The 18,774-nt window shown below is 44.1% G+C and overlaps 1 protein-coding gene across 2 annotated transcripts in view; it reads left to right on the forward strand.

Moving 5' to 3' along the window:
* The first annotated feature begins 3,973 nt into the window (after positions 1 to 3,973).
* Positions 3,974 to 18,774, forward strand: part of LOC103672032 (T-lymphocyte surface antigen Ly-9) — a 28,136-nt gene continuing 13,335 nt past the window's right edge. Inside the window, exons 1-2 of one of the 2 annotated variants that reach the window (XM_008700675.2) lie at positions 3,974 to 4,616; positions 8,544 to 8,873. In XM_008700675.2, coding sequence (XP_008698897.1) covers positions 4,496 to 4,616; positions 8,544 to 8,873 — 451 coding nt within the window. In that variant the 5' untranslated portion in view covers positions 3,974 to 4,495. The remainder of the gene's footprint in view (positions 4,617 to 8,543; positions 8,874 to 18,774) is intronic. The other variant, XM_040635928.1, reaches the window with a different exon arrangement.

Genomic DNA, 18,774 nt, shown 5'->3' on the forward strand with positions numbered 1-18,774 from the left:
GTACACTAAGCTTATAAGTAGGGTAATTCTTAAGTTGTCTTCCAATACTCAATACTTCATATAGACTTAGATTCAACTGTAATAGCCCTGTGTGGTGACAAATGTCCACTGCATGTGCAGTGAGCGTAACGTATAGACTTGTCCAATCATGATGTTGTACGCCCGACGCTCATGTAACATTGTGTGCCAACTGTACTTCGATAAAAATTTATTAATTAAAAAATAAAATTACCAACGCAAATCAATTATTCAAATACATAGTTCAAATCAGAACCACGAACTATTGCTTTAATAAGCTAGATGTCTCAAATAATACATACATGTAAACAAAAAGGACTAACTGACACCTTGAACATACCTACTCTGAATTCCTTATCTTTCTGAAACTGAAAGATTCATAAAGGACACAGTTATGTCATCTCGACCCCAGCTATTTTCTGGGGCACCTGCCCCCTCAACTAAGGTTGCTTAACTACCAGAAACACCACTGAGACATCAACTGTTGGTACCCACCCAGGTCCCTTTACCTGCTTTGTTGACGTCCTCTAAAAGGCTGGTCTCAGGCGCCTCGGTGGCTCAGTCCGTGAAGCGTCCAACTCTTGGTTTCGGCTCAGGGCACGATCTCATGGTTGTGGGATGGAGCCCTGCATCAGGCTCCTCGCTCAGCGGGGAGTCTGCTTGAAGATTTTCTCCCTCTGCCGCTCCCCCCCCACTCGCTCGTGTGCGTGCATGCTCTCCCTCTCTCAAATACATAAATAAATCTAAAGAAAGGAAAGAAAAGGCTGGTCTCATAGCCTGTGTCCTCAGTTCAACTTGCCACGCCGTGATACCACCTAATTCTTTCTTGCTTTACGGTCGCTATAGCACTTGATTTGATGTTGCATTTCTTTTAGCTCTTGAGATATTTAACAATCTTTCCATTTAGGTGTAAAAAGCTTTAAACTTATCAAAATTCTGTATTCTTTCTATATTCTTCTGATCTGCAGGAGTATAAACACATTAAACCCCCCACATAATATGAAAAATGAAGTCAAAAAATACAATTGTGGAAAATGCAAGGTCATCGTAATTGCAAAGTGGGCTGGTGGTGAGTCTATGCAGCGGAACTTGGGACGGTGCCTGCAGGATCCGGACTGCAGGCCAGGCTGGGCTTTGATGCTCCCTGGGGGCAATACCCAGTAGATGACTGATTCTGGGGCTTATACCGGTGCCTGGCTGGACTTCCGGGACAGCAGAAGGAATTCCAGAAATTTTCCCGTCATTTGCCCACATTTGCTGGCCTGGACCAAGGACACGGAGAAACTGGAAATGCTAGACTCCGCCTGCCTCCTCCCTGGTTCCCAGCACCAGATGCCTTTGCATCCACGGCTCAAGGAGACCATCAGCCTTCACTGTGTGAAGACAGGGACCGGGTGAGTCCAGGACCCATTTGCCAACTGCATTACATCAAAATTCATGTTCTTTTAGGTTTTTACTGTACTTAAATCCTAATAATTAGTTTGATTCTATGTGTCACAAGACTGTCCCCCCGTGTTGCCACCGCCAAGAAGGCTATTCCAGTGACGTTTACCTTCAGTTTCTTCATCTCTAAAATGAGGATAGGGGCGCCTGGGTGGCTCAGTCGTTAAGCGTCTGCCTTTGGCTCAGGGCATGATCCCAGTGTTATGGGATCGAGCCCCACATCAGGCTCCTCCGCTATGAGCCTGCTTCTTCCTCTCCCGCTCCCCCTGCTTGTGTTCCCTCTCTCGCTGGCTGTCTCTCTTTCTGTTAAATAAATAAAACCTTAAAAAAAAAATAAAAATAAAAAAATTAAAAAAATTAAAAAAAATAAAATGAGGATAATAAGAGTACCAACCCAATAAGGTTGGCTTGAGGATTAAAAAAAAAAACATATGTAAAGTGCAAAGCGTCACTCATTACTCAATAAACGTTAGCAATGATTTTTATTATCGTGCGTGTCTTCAAACCGTCTCCCACTTTGTCCTCTCCTCCCATGCAGTGTGACCGCTCTCATGCTCTTACCTGGGCTCCTTAAAAGCCCTCTACCTGTCCTCTTATCGCAGTCCCTTCCCTTCCATCCCCTCCCCTCTGCTGCTGGAGTAAGCTTCCAAACGGGTCCTTGAATAACATTGCACCCCTGCTTAAAAATACCTGCTAGGGGGGCCTGGGTGGCTCAGTCATTAAGCGTCTGCCTTCTGCTCAGGTCACGATCCCAAGGTCCTGGGATCGAGCCCCACATCGAGCCCCACATCAGGCTCCCTGCTCACCGGGAAGCCTGCTTCTCCCTCTCCCACTCCCCCTGCTTGTGTTCCCTCTCTCGCTAGATGGGAGATGGGCATTAGGGAGGGCACGTGATGTGATGAGCACAGGACATTATACGCAACTGACAAATTACCGAACACTACATCTGAAACTATTGATATCCTATATGTTGGCTAACTGAATTCAAATTAAAAAAACAAAACAAAAAACCCAAACCCCTGCTAGATGCTCTTTGCCTCCAGTCTGATGTCTTGGTGAGCTCGCGCTGCCCTAACAGCAATGCCAGGGACTGGGCGGCTTATAAACAGCAGGACTTGACTTCCGACAGTTCTGGCAGAGGCTGGGGGTCGAGGGATTGAGGCACTAGCACATTCACTGTCTGGTGAGGCCCCATCTCCTGCTTCATAGCCGGTGTCTTCTCACTCTCACCTCACGTGGCAGGAAGGGCAAGGGAGCACTCTGGGGTCACTTCCATAAAGACACTAATTCTGTCCCTGAGGGCTCTACGCTCACGACCTAATCACCTCCCAAAGGCCCCGTCTCCTATACTATCCCCTTGGAGATAAGACTTCAGCATAGGAACTGGGGGAGAGGGGGACACAAACTTTGAGTCCATGGCACCTGGGTTATAAGACCTTTCACCTGGGCTGTGGAAACTGCTCCTGGCCACGGGTCCTGCAATTCTCTCTAGACAGCCATGCTCTAGCCACAGGGCCAGGACTAGAGGGAGGCAAGAGAGGCACCTGCCACACCGAATTTAAGGAGGCCCTCAATCTCAGGCTTGCACAGTGCCACGCCGTGACCAGACTCTGAAGACGCCCTCTGATGGCAGATGCCTGCCATCCTCACTGTCCCCTCGTTCCCTCCTTCCCTGCTCCCAGACTTCCTGGGCTCAAATTCTTATTTACAAAACTCAGAATAAGCCACTTAGCCTCTTTGTACCTTGGCTTCCTCATCTATAAAATGGGGGTGATAAAAATACCTATCTCATAAAGCTGTTGTGTGGACTACATGAGTCCGTGCGTGTCACGGGTTGGGGGGGGGGGGTCTAGCACCTGACATGCACTCGCTGAATGTCCCCTGAAACCACCCACTCAGCTTTCCTAAAGTTTTCTTTCCAGGTCCTCTCCTGCTACAGCCTAAACACACAAAATCCGAATCTCAGGACATCAGCAGGTTACGGTTTAAGCAGCCGCTATACATCAGCTGTTCATAGTCAGCTTCCCGGGGCACCCGGGTGGCTCAGCTGGTTAAGCGTGCGACACTCGATTTCAGCTCAGGTCTTGCTCTCAGGGTTGTGAGTTCAAGCCCCACATTGGGCTCCACATTGGGTGTGGAGCCTATTTTTTTTTTTTAAAGTCAGTTTCCCACAGCAAGATAAAGGGAATGACGCTGCCCCCAATCTGCCAACCACACAGCTACCCCTGGCAACACCCATCGTCAAGGCAGCTTTGACGGTGCTTCCTTCCCATCAGTGAAAAGCGTCTCAGTTGTAGGCGACATGAAGCCAATGCAAACTGACTTAAGCAAAACAGTGACTTCACTGGACCGTGCTATTTGTTACCCATGGCTATGCAACAAATCACAGAACTTAGCAGCTTAAAATAAGCATTTATTATCCCACCGTCTCTGCGGAGCCGCAATGCAGGCCCAGCCTACTGGTGGCTCTGGGTCCGGGTCTCTCACAAAGTGCCTGGCCAAGGGGGGGCGGGGTTGCCGACCTCTCAGGGCGGGCACTGCCGGCCTCACCCCGTGGCTCTCGACACCCTCGAGTCCTCATCAACTGTTGGCAGAGACATCGGTACCTCTCGGAGTGTTGGCGGCCAGTCTCCCTGGCTCCTTGTCTTGAAGCCTTTAGCTCGCAACACAATACCTGGTTCCTGGCAAATAGAGCTGGGGGTGGGAGAGAGAGAGACACACCGAGATGGAAGACACAACCTTTTGTCACCTAATCTCAGAAGCGACAGCTTGTCACTGCTGCCACATTCTACCGGGCAGCAGCAAGCCATGACACCCACCCCACACTCGAGAAGAGGCCATGAGAGAGGCACCTGGATGGCTCAGTCAGTAGAGCAGGCGACTCTCTATCTTGGGACCCCCACCCCAGCCTGAGCGAGGGGGAGGAGTCTGTGGTGCCAGATACACACCACCCTTCCCGAGACACACAGCCGCACACGCAGGAGTCTGTGGTAAGTGCTTCCTCTTTCAGCCGGAAATCCAAAAGCAGACCAACATGGCAGGCCCGAGGCGACACCCGGATGACTGGGCTCCCCAGCCCTTCTCCAATAAACCACAGAAGACCCAGCCACGCATATTCTCTTCCTTTCTCTGGACCTGTCTCCTCCTGCTCACAGGTAAGTCCCCGTTATGGCCACTACCGCTTGCTAGTGGTCTCCCTCCGGGGCCGGTGACATTGTTTGCTGGGGTTCTTATTGGTAAAATCAGGAGACTCCTCTCCTTGTGGTAATTCTGCTGCGGCTTCCACCTAATTCCTGTACATGTCTGTGTGTGAGCGTGTTCGCAGTCACTCTCCATGAGCAGGTGTCATTCTACCCCCGTCTCAAGGAGCTCTGGGCTCAGACGACGTTCCTCTCACTCTGATGTTCTCCTGCTAAGAAATGCCGAGGGATGCATTTGTTCCCTGTATAATGTGGATAAAATCCACAGGTAGGGGAAAATTCTGATGACAAGCCACCCCCTTTCTTAGGGACACAGAACTGCTGGAGCTTCTTTCTACACCCTGCCACGTTTATCATATATCCCGAACTGCAGGTTTCCCTGGGGATCTGGAGATGGTCTGGCCCTGGGCTAGGTGGCTTCTCTCTGAATGTCCTTTTTTCCCCACATCCTACCTCCCCATCAAGGCCCAAGTCCTGCTAGTTTCTAGGAAACGTCTCTCAGCAGCATGGCCAGTGGGCAGAGCTGACTCAGTACCCCAGGGAGGGTTTCAGGCAGCAGGGATAGTGACATCTACTGTCCCTCTGGGAATCCTGTTTTCTCCAAGACCTTGGAGGATAGCACTGTAGCTTAGGGACCTGAGAGCAGTGGGAGTGGGAGGGGTGGGCAGTGAGGGGAGTTCTAGAAGAACTCTGAGATGCATGTATGGGGTGGGGCCTAGACTCCAGGGCTGGGTTCCAGTCTGATCTCTTCATTTTCCATCTCATCTTTGCTCACCATGAAAACATTACAAGCATCATGGCTCTTTATATCCACACCCAACTCAATTCTTGGGGTGCTTCCTGGCTGTGTTAGATAAACCTGAAGTTTGCCTGTCGAATGTCACCCAAGCCTCAGATGACCAACAAGTAACCTCAAGGCAAAGAAGCATCTCCCTCTGTCTAGCTCCACTGATTGGGGATGACCTCAAACTTCACTGTTTGGGTCTAACAGAGAGTTTCTTTGATGCTTTTGTGTCTCCAAGTAGTGGTTTCAGGAACTTAGGAGGCAGTAGGATGAAAAGTCCTTCCACTTCAGTATGTCAAGGAGCAAGAATGTCCCATCTCTTTTTGGGGAGCAAGAATTCCTGACGCCTTCAAGGTCCTTCTAGCTGGACTAAGAATCAAATTGACATGAGACATATTAACAAGAAAAAATCAAATTTAATAGCATATATCTGGGGAATCCACACAGACACGGAAATTCCAAAGACCATCAGGCAAAATGAGGTAGCTGTGTCATCCCAAACTAAGGAGAAGGGGGCAGGGGTCTGGGACTTCAGAGGGAAGGAGTGTAGTTCACAGGGCAATGCGGAGAAGAGCAGATGTTTTGTAATTAGATGTTTGCCCTGCCATGTAATGTGACACTCAGATAAAATTCATCTCTGCTAGTAACCCTTATTCTGGGAAAGACCCCCGATTCAGATTCTTCTGTGTGGTTAAGGGAGGGGCAAATGTTTCTCTTGAGCCCACAGGGTCTTGATTGCCTGCAGCTCAGAATAATCTTCATGTCAAAGTGGCCCACCTTGGAGCAGTCTGTCCTCTGCCCCTGCAAGTATCAGAAACACTTGAAATTAATTCTTTGCTCCATTATTTCCTAGCTGTGTGAGCCTCTGTTTCTTAAATGTAGAATGTGATTAGTAAGATGTATCTTGCAAGGTTCTCTTATAGATTAAAAATGATATCTGTAAGCAAGCTCTTGGCACATAGTTGGTGGAAGCTGATTGTTATAATAATCACTAAGTGCATTATTTGGAAACTATTAAAGGTGGGGAAGGCAAATTCAGTTATCACAATCGTTGAACACCCTTTTATCATTTGCCAAATGGCAGAGTTCAAAATAAGAGGGCTGATACCTGGGACTCCTGTCACTATCCCGGGAGTCACGTAGCGTTGTTCGCTGCAACAGTAACAGGATTTGACCCATAGGAACCACACCCTGCTCCCCTTGCTGACAGTCTGTGCGCCTTTGCTCATCTTTGATGTTAGGAGAGATGGGTGCAGTCATATGTGCCCAGCCAAGACTCAGGACCTTCTGGGCTCCTAGGATGGAGGGTGGTCAGCGCTCTCAGCCTCCACATTCTGGGGCATCACGTACACGGAATCTGGGCTCTGCAGCTGACCACCCCGTCATCTCAACAAGCAGCTAAAACTCTAGAAATTTTAGCTCCTCATCTGTAAACCGGGGCTAATTTTCAGATAATTTTGAGGATTGAATGAGGTAATTTCTACAAAGTGCTAATATGTCATTGTAATCATAAACAATATCTTCTAGATGGGAAGAGCTCTCCTTCAGGTAACTTCAAACCAACATTGCACCAACCCAGTTTCTGCTTTCTGACTGCCCCCAGAATCCACCTGAACTGACCTAGCCTAGCTTATCCATGGTCTCTAGCCCTGCGTCCTCCTAGCTGCCTCTCTACAAGGTCCAAGTGCTTGTCTGATATGGATAGAGAATCACCCCCTGGTCCCTGGCCCTACACCAGTCTGCAGCAATCTAGGTGTCTCTTCTATGTGTCTGAATAACTCTGTACCCTCTGAGCCTTCAGAGAGCACTTCAGCCTCTTTCCAGCCCTCCAGGCTGTACTTTGGTTTTTCCTCTCTCTTTAACATTTTTTACTTAGTTTTCCACCCAGATTCCTGGAGTAATCTGGGTCCTGAACCCATCTGATTTGATCTGGAATTTTCAGAGGACTCTCCAGAGCCTCAGAAGCCCTTGAATCTGGGAATCCAGGCTGGGGTCACCCAGCAGACACTCACAGGGCCCCTGCAAGGAAATGAACTGCCTTGGACAGATGCTGGGTCTGTGGAAGCCATGGTAACAATGTTTATCAGAGATCTTGGTCTTGGGGCGCCTGGGTGGCACAGCGGTTGGGCGTCTGCCTTCGGCTCAGGGCGTGATCCCGGCGTGATGGGATCGAGCCCCACATCAGGCTCTTCTGCTGTGAGCCTGCTTCTTCCTCTCCCACTCCCCCTGCTTGTGTTCCCTCTCTCGCTGGCTGTCTCTATCTCTGTCGAATAAATAAATAAAATCTTTAAAAAAAAAAGAGAGAGATCTTGGTCTTTCCCGAGATGAAGAAATCGGGAGCAGTATCCATGCTACTATATTCCAACTATTCCCAACCCCAAACCTTGTTCCTAAGGACAGACCAGATTTCCCTGGCCAAGGCAAAGCCAGTCTGAGATCCCCTGGACAATGAGGGAAAGGAAGAGTGAGATAGAGATGAGAAATGCTCCTTTTGTTGCCGACATTTTATTATGAAAATTCTTGAACACAGAGAAAACTTGAAAGAATTTTGCACTAACACTCATGTGCTTCCCACCCTGGTTCTACCATTACTTTCACTTCACTAGCCTTCTCACACACCTGTCCATCAATCCACCCTGATAGCCATCCATCAACTCAACTCATTTCTTAAAAGATGCTCCTTTTTTACTTCTTTTGTTCTTTATGATTTATAGCAACCTCTTCTTATTCCATGTCTATCATATCCCTAAAGGAGGATAGCATAGGTGTGAACATTTCTGTCTTATAGATGAGTAAACTGATCCTCAGAGAAATTCAAAAATTCACCCCAAGTCACCAGGCTAATTTCCTCATTGGGACAGAAACCTAGAAAGTCTGTTTTACTGATTATTGTAGATGTGATTGTGCGATAGCGTGTTTTGTAAGTGAGGAAATGAATGAATGATTCTGCTGGGCAACAAGCCTAGAGGAAGGAGGGCAGGAATTTCATTTCATTTCTCAAAATCTGACATTTTTTTCCAAGTATGTTTTTATTGAATGAATGAAGGCTGACTTGAGGAGTCCAGCTGTTCCTCCAAGTCCTTCCTTTGTCTCTGCAGGGCCAGGAGCCTTTGGAAAGGACTCAACCCCAACAGTGGTGCCCGGGATTCTAGGGGGCTCGGTGACTTTCCCCCTGAACATTTCAGTAGACACAGAGTTTGAGCACGTCGCCTGGAATGGTCCCCAAGGTGCTCTTGCTTTAGCAACTGCAGAAAGAAAGATTTTCGTTACGGCCAAAAGCTACCAGGACCGACTAACCATCAGCTTAAACAGTTACTCCTTGTCTCTCAGCAACCTGACTTTGGAAGATGCAGGATCCTACAAAGCCCAGATAAACTGGAAGACTTCTAAATTCACCACTGACAAGGAATTTACGTTGCATGTCTATGGTGAGTTCCAGAGAGCTTCCGTGGATTTTTATCATGTATTTATTTGTTTGTTTGTTTATTTATTTATTTATTTATTTGTTAAGATTTTATGTATTTATTTGGGGGGGGGCGGGCAAAGAGAGAGAGAGAATCTGAAGCAGACTCCACGTGGGGCTCAATCTTACGACCCTGAGACCATGACCTGAGCCGAAATCAAAAGCCGGATGCTCAACTGACTAAGTCAGGCACCCCGATCTTTTATTTTTTTTAAGATTGATTGATTGATTGATTGATTTGAGAAAGAGAGAGAGAGAGCACAAGCAAGGGAGAGGGACAGAGGGAGAGGGATAAGCAGACTCCTTGCTGATCACGGAGCTGGACATGGGGCTCAATCCCAGGAATCTGAGATCATGACCTGAGGCAAAGGCAGAGGCTTAACTGACTGAGCCACCTAGGTACCCCTGAGCTTTTATTTTTAAAAACCGATTTTTTTCTCCCTAGGTGTTCCTCTGTCTAGGACAAATAGGACTACCATGTTGGTCCTTTTCACCCAGTACCATAAATACAGATGTCAGAGTGAAAACACAGCCAAAATACGTTTAAGAGCCACTTGTATTCTCTTTTCTGCAACTCTGTTAATATCCTTCACCCACCTGTACTAGCTCGCACAGCAAAATACCACAGACTGGGTGGTTTAAACCACGGAAACTTATTTTCACAGCTCTGGAGGGTGGAAGTCCATGATCAAGGTGTCAGCAGGTTGGGTTTCTTCCAAGACCTTGCTATTAGGCTTGCAGATAGCCGCCTTTTTGATATATCCTCATATGGTCGTCCCTCTGTTTGTGTCATCTGGGTCTTAAATCTCTTCTTCTTATAAGGACACCAGTCATTTTGGATTAGGGACCATTCTAATGACCTCATTTTAATTTAATGACCTCTATCTCCAAATACAGTCCTATATCCAAATAAAATCATGTTCTGAGGTACTGGGAATTACGGCTTCAAAATACGAACTTTGGGAAGAAACAATTCAGCCTACGGCACCATCTTCCTACCAGGTAGTTTGACCTCGTTGAGTGCTCTGCATATGTTAAAGAAATGGAATTCTGCGCAGCGAATAGAAATAGAACGAATGAACTCAGTATGTACCGACATACAACAATTTCCAAAATACATTGTCAACTTTTTTTAAATTCCAGCATAGTTAACATACAGTATTGTATTAGTTTCAGGTGTACAATATGGTGATTCAACACTTCCATACATCACCTGGTGTCCGTCATGATAAGTGTACTTTTAATTCCCTTCTCTTAGTTCACCCATCCCCCACCCCCCCTCTGGCAACAATCAGTGTGTTCTCTGTAGTTAAGAATCTGTTTTTTGAGGGCGCCTGGGTGGCTCAGTCGTTAAGCATCTGCCTTCGGCTCAGGGCGTGATCCCGGGTCCCTGGGATCGAGCCCCACCTCAGGGTCCTCCACTGGGAGCCTGCTTCTTTCTCTCCCACTCCCCCTGCTTGTGTTCCCTCTCTCACTGGCTGTCTCTCTCTGTCAAATAAATAAAATAAAAAAAAAAAAAAAAGAATCTGTTTTTTGGTTTCTCTTTTTTTTTCTTTGTTCATTTTGTTTCTTAAACTCCACATATGAGTGAAATCATATGGTTTTTGTCTTTCTCTGACTGACTTAATTTCACTTGGCAAAATACTCTCTAGAACCTTCCATGTTGTTACAAATGACAAGATTTCATTCATTCTTATGGCTGACTAATATTCATATATATATATATACACATACACATATATGTATATTCATATATGTATACATTCAATATACATGTATGTATATTCATATATATATGTATATATATATATATATACACACACACCATATCTTCTTTATCCGTTCATCTATCAATAGACACAGGCTGCTTCTGTAATTTGGCTGTTGTAAAAATGCTGTTATAAACACAAGGGTGCGTGTATCTTTTCAAATCAGTGTTTTCATATTTTTTGAGTAAATACCCAGTAGTGGAATTACTGGGTCATATGTTAGTTCTATATTTAACTTTTTGAGGAACCTCCATACTGTTTTCTGCAGTGGCTGCACCAGTTTGCATTCCCATCAACCGTGCACGAGGGTTCCTTTGTCTCCGCATCCTTGCTAACACTTGTTGTTTCTTGTGTTTTTTATTTTAGCCGTTCTGGCAGGTATGAGATGATATCTTGTTGTGGTTTTGATTTGCATTTTCCTGATGATCAGTGATGTTGAGCATCTTTTCATGTGTCTGTTGGCCATCTGCATGTCTTCTTTAGAATGCTGTTCGTGTCTTCTGCCCATTTTTAATTGGATTATTTATTTTTGGGGTGTTGAGTTGTATAAGTTCTTTATATATTTTGGATACTAACTCTTTATCAAATATGTCATTTACAAATACCTTCTCCCATTCAGTAGGTTGTCTTTTAGTTGTGTTGATTGTTTCTTCTGATGTGCAGAAGCTTTTTATTCTGATGTAGTCCCAATAGTTTATTTTTGCTTTTATCGCCCTTGCCTCGGGAGACATATCTATAAAAATGTTGCTATGGCCAGGTTAGAGAAATTACTGCCTGTGCTGTCTTCTAGGATTTTTATGGTTTCAAGTCTCACATTTAGATCCTCAGTCCATTTTGAGTTTATCTTTGTATATGGTGCAAGAAAGTGGTTCAGTTTCTTTCTTTTGCATGTAGCTTTCCAGTTTTCTTACCACCATTTGTTGATTGTCTTTTTCCCATTGCATATCCATACCTCCTTCGTCAAAGATTAATCGACCATATAACCATGGGTTTATTTTTGGGCTCTCTATTCTGTTCCATTTATCTACGTGTCCAGTTTTGTGCCAAACTACACTGCTTTGATTACTTCAGCTTTGTAGTATATCTTGAAATCTGGTATCAGGATAACTCCAGTTTTTTTCTTCTTTTTCAAGATCGCTTTGGCTATTCAGATTTTGTGTGGTTCCCTACAAATTTTAGGATTGTTTGTTCTAGTTCTGTGAAAAATGCTGTTGGTATTTTGATAGGGATTGCATTAAATCTGCAGACTGCTTTGGGTTACATGGACATTTTAATAATGTTTGTTCTTCCAATCCATGAGCATGGACTATCTTTCCATTGATTTAGGTCATCTTCGATTTCTTTCATCAGTGTTTTACAGTTTTCAGAGTACAGGTCTTTCACCTCCTTGGTTAAGTTTATTGCTGACTATTTTATTATTTTTAGTGCAATTGGCTTTGTTTTTGTTTTTGTTTTTTTTTACTATGTTCTGTTAGTCACCATACAGTACATCATTAGTTTTTGATGTAGTGTTCCATGATTCGTTGTTTGTGTAATTTTTGGTGCAATTGTAAATGAGATTGTTTTTCTTAATTTCTCTTTCTGCTTCTTCATTATTAGTGTATAGAAATGCAAGGGAGGGGCGCCTGGGTGGCACAGCGGTTAGGCGTCTGCCTTCGGCTCAGGGCGTGATCCCGGCGTTATGGGATCGAGCCCACATCAGGCTCCTCTGCTGGGAGCCTGCTTCTTCCTCTCCCACTCCCCCTGCTTGTGTTCCCTCTCTCGCTGGCTGTCTCTATCTCTGTCAAATAAATAAATAAAATCTTTAAAAAAAAGAAAGAAATGCAATGGATTTCTATATATTGATTTTGAATCCTGCAAATTTACTGAATTCATGTATCAGTTATACGAGTTTTTTGGTAGAATCTTTAGGGTTTTCTATACATAGTATCAGTTTTCTATACATAGTATCATGCCATCTGCAAACAGTGAAAGTTTTACTTCTTTGCTACCAATTTGGATGCCTTTTATCTCTTTTTGTTGCCTGATTGCTATGGCTAGGACACCCAGGACTATGTTGAATAAAAGTGGTGAGAGTGGACATCCTTGTCTTGTTCCTGACCGTAGGTGGGAAGCTCTCAGTTTTTCAGCACTAGGTAAAATGTTAAGTGTGGGTTTTTTATATATGGCCTTTACTATGTTGAGTTATGGTCCCTCTAAACCTACTTTGTTGAGGATTTTTATAATGAATGGATGCTGTAGTTTGTCAAACGCTTTTTCTGTATCTATTGAAATGATCAAATGGTTTTTATCCTTTCTCTTGGTGATGTAATGTACCATGTTGATTGATTTATGAATATTGTATCACCCTTGCATCCCAGGAATAAATCCCAACTGATCATGGTGAATGATTTTTTAAATGTACTTTTGGGCTCAGTTTGCTAATATTTTGTTGAGGATTTTTGCATCTATGTTCATCAGAAATATTAGCCTATAGTTTTCTTTTTTTGTCGTGTCTTTATCTGGTTTTAGAATCAGAGTAATGCTGGCCTCATAGAATGAATTTGCAAGCTTTCTTTCATCTTCTATTTTTTGGAATAGTTTGAGAATAATGGGCATTAACTCTTCTTTAAATGTTCGGTAGAAATCATCCGTGAAGCTGTCTGGTCCCAGACTTTTATTTTTTTTTATTTTTTAAAGATTTTATTTATTTATTTGACAGAGAGAGAGACAGCCAGCGAGAGAGGGAACACAGGCAGGGGGAGTGGGAGAGGAAGAAGCAGGCTCATAGCGGAGGAGCCTGATGTGGGGCTCGATCCCAGGACCCCGGGACCACGCCCTGAGCCCAAGGCAGACGCCTAACCGCTGTGCCACCCAGGCGCCCCCCGGACTTTTATTTTTGAGGAGTTTTTTGATTATTGATTCTATTTCATTGCTGGTAGTCAGTCTGTTCAAATTTTCTATTTCTTCATGATTTAGTTTGAGAGGTTATATGTTTCTAGGAATTTATCCATTTCTTCTAGATTGTCCAATTTGTTGGCATATAATTTTTCATAATATTCTCTTATAATCCTTTGTATTTCTGTGGTGTGAGTTGTTATTTCTCCTCTTTCATTTCTGATTTTGTTTGAGTGTTCTCTCTCTCTCTCTTTCTATCCCCTTCCACCTCCCCCCCTCTCCAGACGGGCTAAAGATTTATCAATGTCGTTGATCTTTTCTTTTTTAAAAAAAGTATTTATTTATTTATTTATTTATTTATTTGAGAGAGAGAGAGCACAAGCAGGGGGAGCAACAGAGGAAGAGGGAGAAGCAAGCCCTCTGCTGAGCAGGGAGCCTGACACGGGGCTCAATCCCCGGACCCTGGGATCATGACCAGGGCCCAAGGCAGACACTTAACTGACTAAGCCCGCAGTTGATTGTTGATCTTTTCAAAGAACCCTGTTGATCTTTTCAAAGAACCAGTCCCTGGTTTCATTGTTCTGTTCTATTTTTTTTTTTAGCTTCTGTTTCATTTATTTCTGCTCTAATATCGATTATTTCCTTCCTTCTACTGGTTTGGGGTTCTGTTTGTCTTTTTCTAGCTCCTTTAGGTGTAAAGTTAGGTTGTTCATTTGAGATTTTTCTTGCTTCTTGAAGTAAGCCTCTATTGCTATAAATTTCTTCCTTAGAACAGCTTTTGCTGCATCCCAAAGATTTTGGACTGTTGTGTTTTTATTTTCATCTGTCTCCATGTATTTTTTTGTTTCCTCTTTGACTTCTTGGTTGACCCATTCATTGTTTAGTAGCATGTTATTTAACCTCCACGTATTTGTGTTCTTCCCAAATTTTTGCTTGTGATTGATTTCTAGTTTCATAGTGTTGCTGTCAGAAAAGATGCATGATATGACTTTGATCTTTTTGAACTTGTTGAGACTTGTTTAGTGGCCTAGTATGTGACCTACTCTGAAGAATGTTCCACGTGCACTTGAAAAGAATATGCATTCTGCTCTTTTGGGATAGAATGTTCTGAATGTATCTGTTCGATTCATCTGGTCCAATGTGTCATTCAAAGCCATTTGTTTTCTTGTCGCTTTTCTGCTTGGATGATCTATCTATTGATGTAAGTGGGGTGTTAAGTCCCCTGCTATTGTATTACTCTCAATTACTTCTTTTACTTTTGTTATCATCTGTTTTATGTATTTGGGTACTCCCCTGTTGGGTGCATAAATATTTACAATCATTATAACTTCTCGTTGGATTGTACCCTTTATGATTATATAGTGTCCTTCTTTGTCTCTTGTTACAGTCTTTGTTTTAGAGTCTATTTTGTCCAATACAAGTATCGCGTCCCCAGTTTTCTTTTCATTTCCACTAGCATAATAAATGCTTTTCCATCCCTTCACTTTCAATCTGCATGTATCTTTAGGTCTGAAATGAGGCTCTTTTAGGCAGCATATAGACAGGTCTTGCTTTTTTATCCATTCTGTTACCCTATGTCTTTTGACTGGAGCTTTCGGTCCATTTACATTCAAAATAATTGTTGATAAGTATGTACTTATTGCCATTTTGTTACTTGTTTATGGTTACTTTTGCAGTTCTTCTCTGTTTCTTTCTTTTTTCTTTTTTTTTTTTTAAAGATTTTATTTATTTATTAGACAGAGATAGAGACAGCCAGCAAGAGAGGGAACACAAGCAGGGGGAGTGGGAGAGGAAGAAGCAGGCTCATAGCAGAGGAGCCTGACGTGGGGCTCAATCCCATAACGCCGGGATCACGCCCTGAGCCGAAGGCAGACGCTTAACCGCTGTGCCACCCAGGTGCCCCCTTCTCTGTTTCTTTCTTTTCTTGCTCTCTTCTATCATGGTTTGCTGGCTTTCTTTAGTGGTAAACTTAGATTATTTTCCATTATTTTTTGCATGTCTATTACGTGTTTTTGATTTGTGCTTACTATTATTAGGTTTGTATATAACATCTTCTCCACAGAGCAGCAGCAGTCTATATTAAGTTGATGGTCACTTAAATTTGAACCCATTTTTTTACTCCTCTCCCTCCCATAGTTTAGGTATATGGTGTCATACTTTATATCCTTTTATTTTGTGAATCTTTCGACTGATTTCTATAGATAAACTTATTTTTACTGCTTTTGTGCTTCCTACTTTTCTAACTCCTACTTACGATCTTTCCTTTCCACTTAAAGAGTCCCCTTTAACATTTCTTTTAGGGCTGGTTTAGTAGTCATGAATTCCTTTCACTTTTGTCTGGGAAACTCTTTGTCTCTCCATCTATTCTAAATGATAGCCTTGCTGGATAGAATACTCTTGCTTGCAGGTTTTTTCTTTTCAGCACTTTGAATATATCATGATACTCCCTTCTGGCCTGCAAAGTTTCTGCTGAAAAATTAGCTCATAGCATCATGGGATCTCCCTTCTATGTAACTGTTTTCTCTTGCTGCTTTTAAAATTCTCTCTTCATCACTACTTTTTGCCATTTTAATTACTATGTTTTTTGGTGTGAACCTCCTTGGGTTGACTTCTGCGGGCTCTCTGTGCCTCCTGGATCTGGATTTCTGTCTCCTTCCTCAGATTCAGTAAGTAAGTTTTCAACTATTATTCTTCAAATGAATTTTCTTTTCTTTTTTTTTTTTTTAAAGATTTTATTTATTTATTCGACAGAGATAGAGACAGCCAGCGAGAGAGGGAACACAAGCAGGGGGAGTGGGAGAGGAAGAAGCAGGCTCATAGCAGAGGAGCCTGATGTGGGGCTCGATCCCATAACGCCGAGATCACGCCCTGAGCCGAAGGCAGTCACTTAACCGCTGTGCCACCCAGGCGCCCCCTTCAAATGAATTTTCTTCTCCCTTTTCTCTCTCTTCTCCTTCTGGGATTCCTATAATATGAATGTTATTACACTTGATGGTGTCGCTGAATTCCCTAAGTCTATTTTCAATTTTTATTATTTTTTTCCTCTCGCCCATTCAGCTTGATTGCTTTCCATTACTTTGTCCTCCAGGTCGTTGATTCATTCTCCTGCTTCCTCTAGTCTACTTTTTATTTCATCTGTGTATTTTTTTTAAAGATTTATTTATTTATTTGAGAGAGAGAGATCATGAGTGGGAGGGGCAGAGGGAGTAGAAAAGAGAATCTCAAGCAGACTCCATGCTGAGCCTGGAGCCCAAAGTGAGGCTCGATCTCACGACCCTAAGGTTACAACCTGAGCTGAAACCAAGAGTCAGATGCTTAACCAACTGTGCCACCCAGATGCCCCTCTATCTGAGTCTTTTTAATTTCAGTTTTTGAGTTCTTCTTCTCTGCTTGGTTCTTTTTGATGTTTTCTATCTCTTTTTTAAAGTTTCACTGAGGTCCTCCACTCTTCTCAAGTCCATTGACCATTACTTTAAATTCTCCATCAGGCATATGACTTATCTCAGTTTCTTTTATCTCTGTTGCCATGAGTCTGTCCTGTTCTTTCATCGGGGACATATTCCCCTATCTCTTCATTTTGTCTAATTCTTTGTGTCTGCTTATATGTAGTGGGAAAGTCAGTTGTGTCTCCTGCTCTTGAAAGTAGTGGCCTTAGGAAGAAGAGGTCCTGGAATGCCCTGAAGTGAAACGTCTCCTGTTCACCAGAACTTGGAGCTTTAGGGGTGTTTCCTATGTATGTTGTGTGTGCCCTGCTGGTGTGGCTGAGCCACTTTTGCCCTCATTCCAGTCATCTACAATGACCGTCCTTGCTTGTTGTGGGCAGGATTTGGTCCTTGTGTTGTTAGTGGGCCAGTCTAGGGCTGCCTCGGCTTGAGCTGAGTCAGACCAGGCATTTGTCAGAGATGCAGTAGCACTGAAACACAGGGTGCTTTCCTTGTTTTGTTCCCTGAGAGGCTTTCCTTGGTGAGCAGGGCCTGCACTCAGACCAGATGTCTGCCTCTAGCCCATTGCTAGGGCCACAGTTGGACTTTTTTTTGGGGGGGGGGGCTAATCTTCCCTTCTCCTTGGGACAAGAGTCACTTTTGAGTGGTGCTGGCCCCTTCTGGCACTGCTTGCACACTGCCAGGTTTGTGGCACCACTTTGGATGGGCTCTGGCTGGGAGCACATTGGAGGGGGCAAGACCACAGGAGAACTCAGGGGCAGCTGGGCAGTGTTATCAAGGTTTGCCCCAGTGGGCTGAAGGAGGGGACCTGTAGTAAATGGGACCCAGGCAAGTTGAGTTGGAGGGGGCAAATCTGCAGGAGCAGGGGTTGGGTGGAGGGCAGGGTGTCTGGTGTTAGCGAGGTTTGTGCAGGTCTGCTGTGGGAGGGGACCTGGAATGGAGGCATGGCTGGAAGGGGCATGTCTACAGGAGAATGCAGGGGTTGGGTGTGCTGTTGGCAAGTTAGGTATCGAGTGTTGGCATGGCACTGGTTCCCACAGGTGTCCCTGTGGCTAGCTGGGGGGTGGGGCAGGGGAGGGAAATGATGTCCTCCAGCTCCTTTGTTCCTGGAGAAGTCTCCCAATGGTCTCTGCCCCTCCAGCACATGCTCTGAGATAAGTAAACAAATATCCCTCCCATATGTTCCAGATGTTTTTCAAACTGCTGCAGCTATGCTGTATATGTGGAGCTGTTTGTTGTGCTGCCTCTTTAAGGGCAGGGATTCAGTTTCCTTTCCTCCTCCCAGAGCCCAGCCAGCTGATTTTTAAAGTTCCAGGTGTTAAGCCTCGCTGACTGTAAGAACTCATGAAATTAGGCCCCTCTGGTTTTCAAAACCAAATGTTATGGGTATTCATCTTCCCTGTGTGAGTCTGTTTCTGTCCTTCCTCTGCATCCACACCATCCCTCCCTCCCATGGACAGTCCTGTGGGTCCATTTAGTTCCCAACTGCATCTCTGCCTTTCCTACCCTCTTGATGCGACCTCTTCTATATATTTAGCTGTGGCGCATTTGGTCTGCCAGCCTTCAGGTCATTTTCTGGGTTATTTACATTGATGTGGGTGTTACCTCGTTGTATCCATAGGACAAGTGAGCTCAGGGTCTTTCTACTCTGCCATCTTCCCCAGAAATTCAATATATTATTAAATTTTTAAAGGGTTCTGGACAGTATATACATATATAGTATACTATCATATATGTATCGATACCTAGAATATTTCTAGAAAGATAACAAGAAATT

The sequence above is a fragment of the Ursus maritimus genome, unplaced genomic scaffold, assembly GCF_017311325.1.
Source record: "Ursus maritimus isolate PB19 unplaced genomic scaffold, ASM1731132v1 scaffold_2, whole genome shotgun sequence".
NCBI classification, from domain to species: domain Eukaryota; kingdom Metazoa; phylum Chordata; class Mammalia; order Carnivora; family Ursidae; genus Ursus; species Ursus maritimus.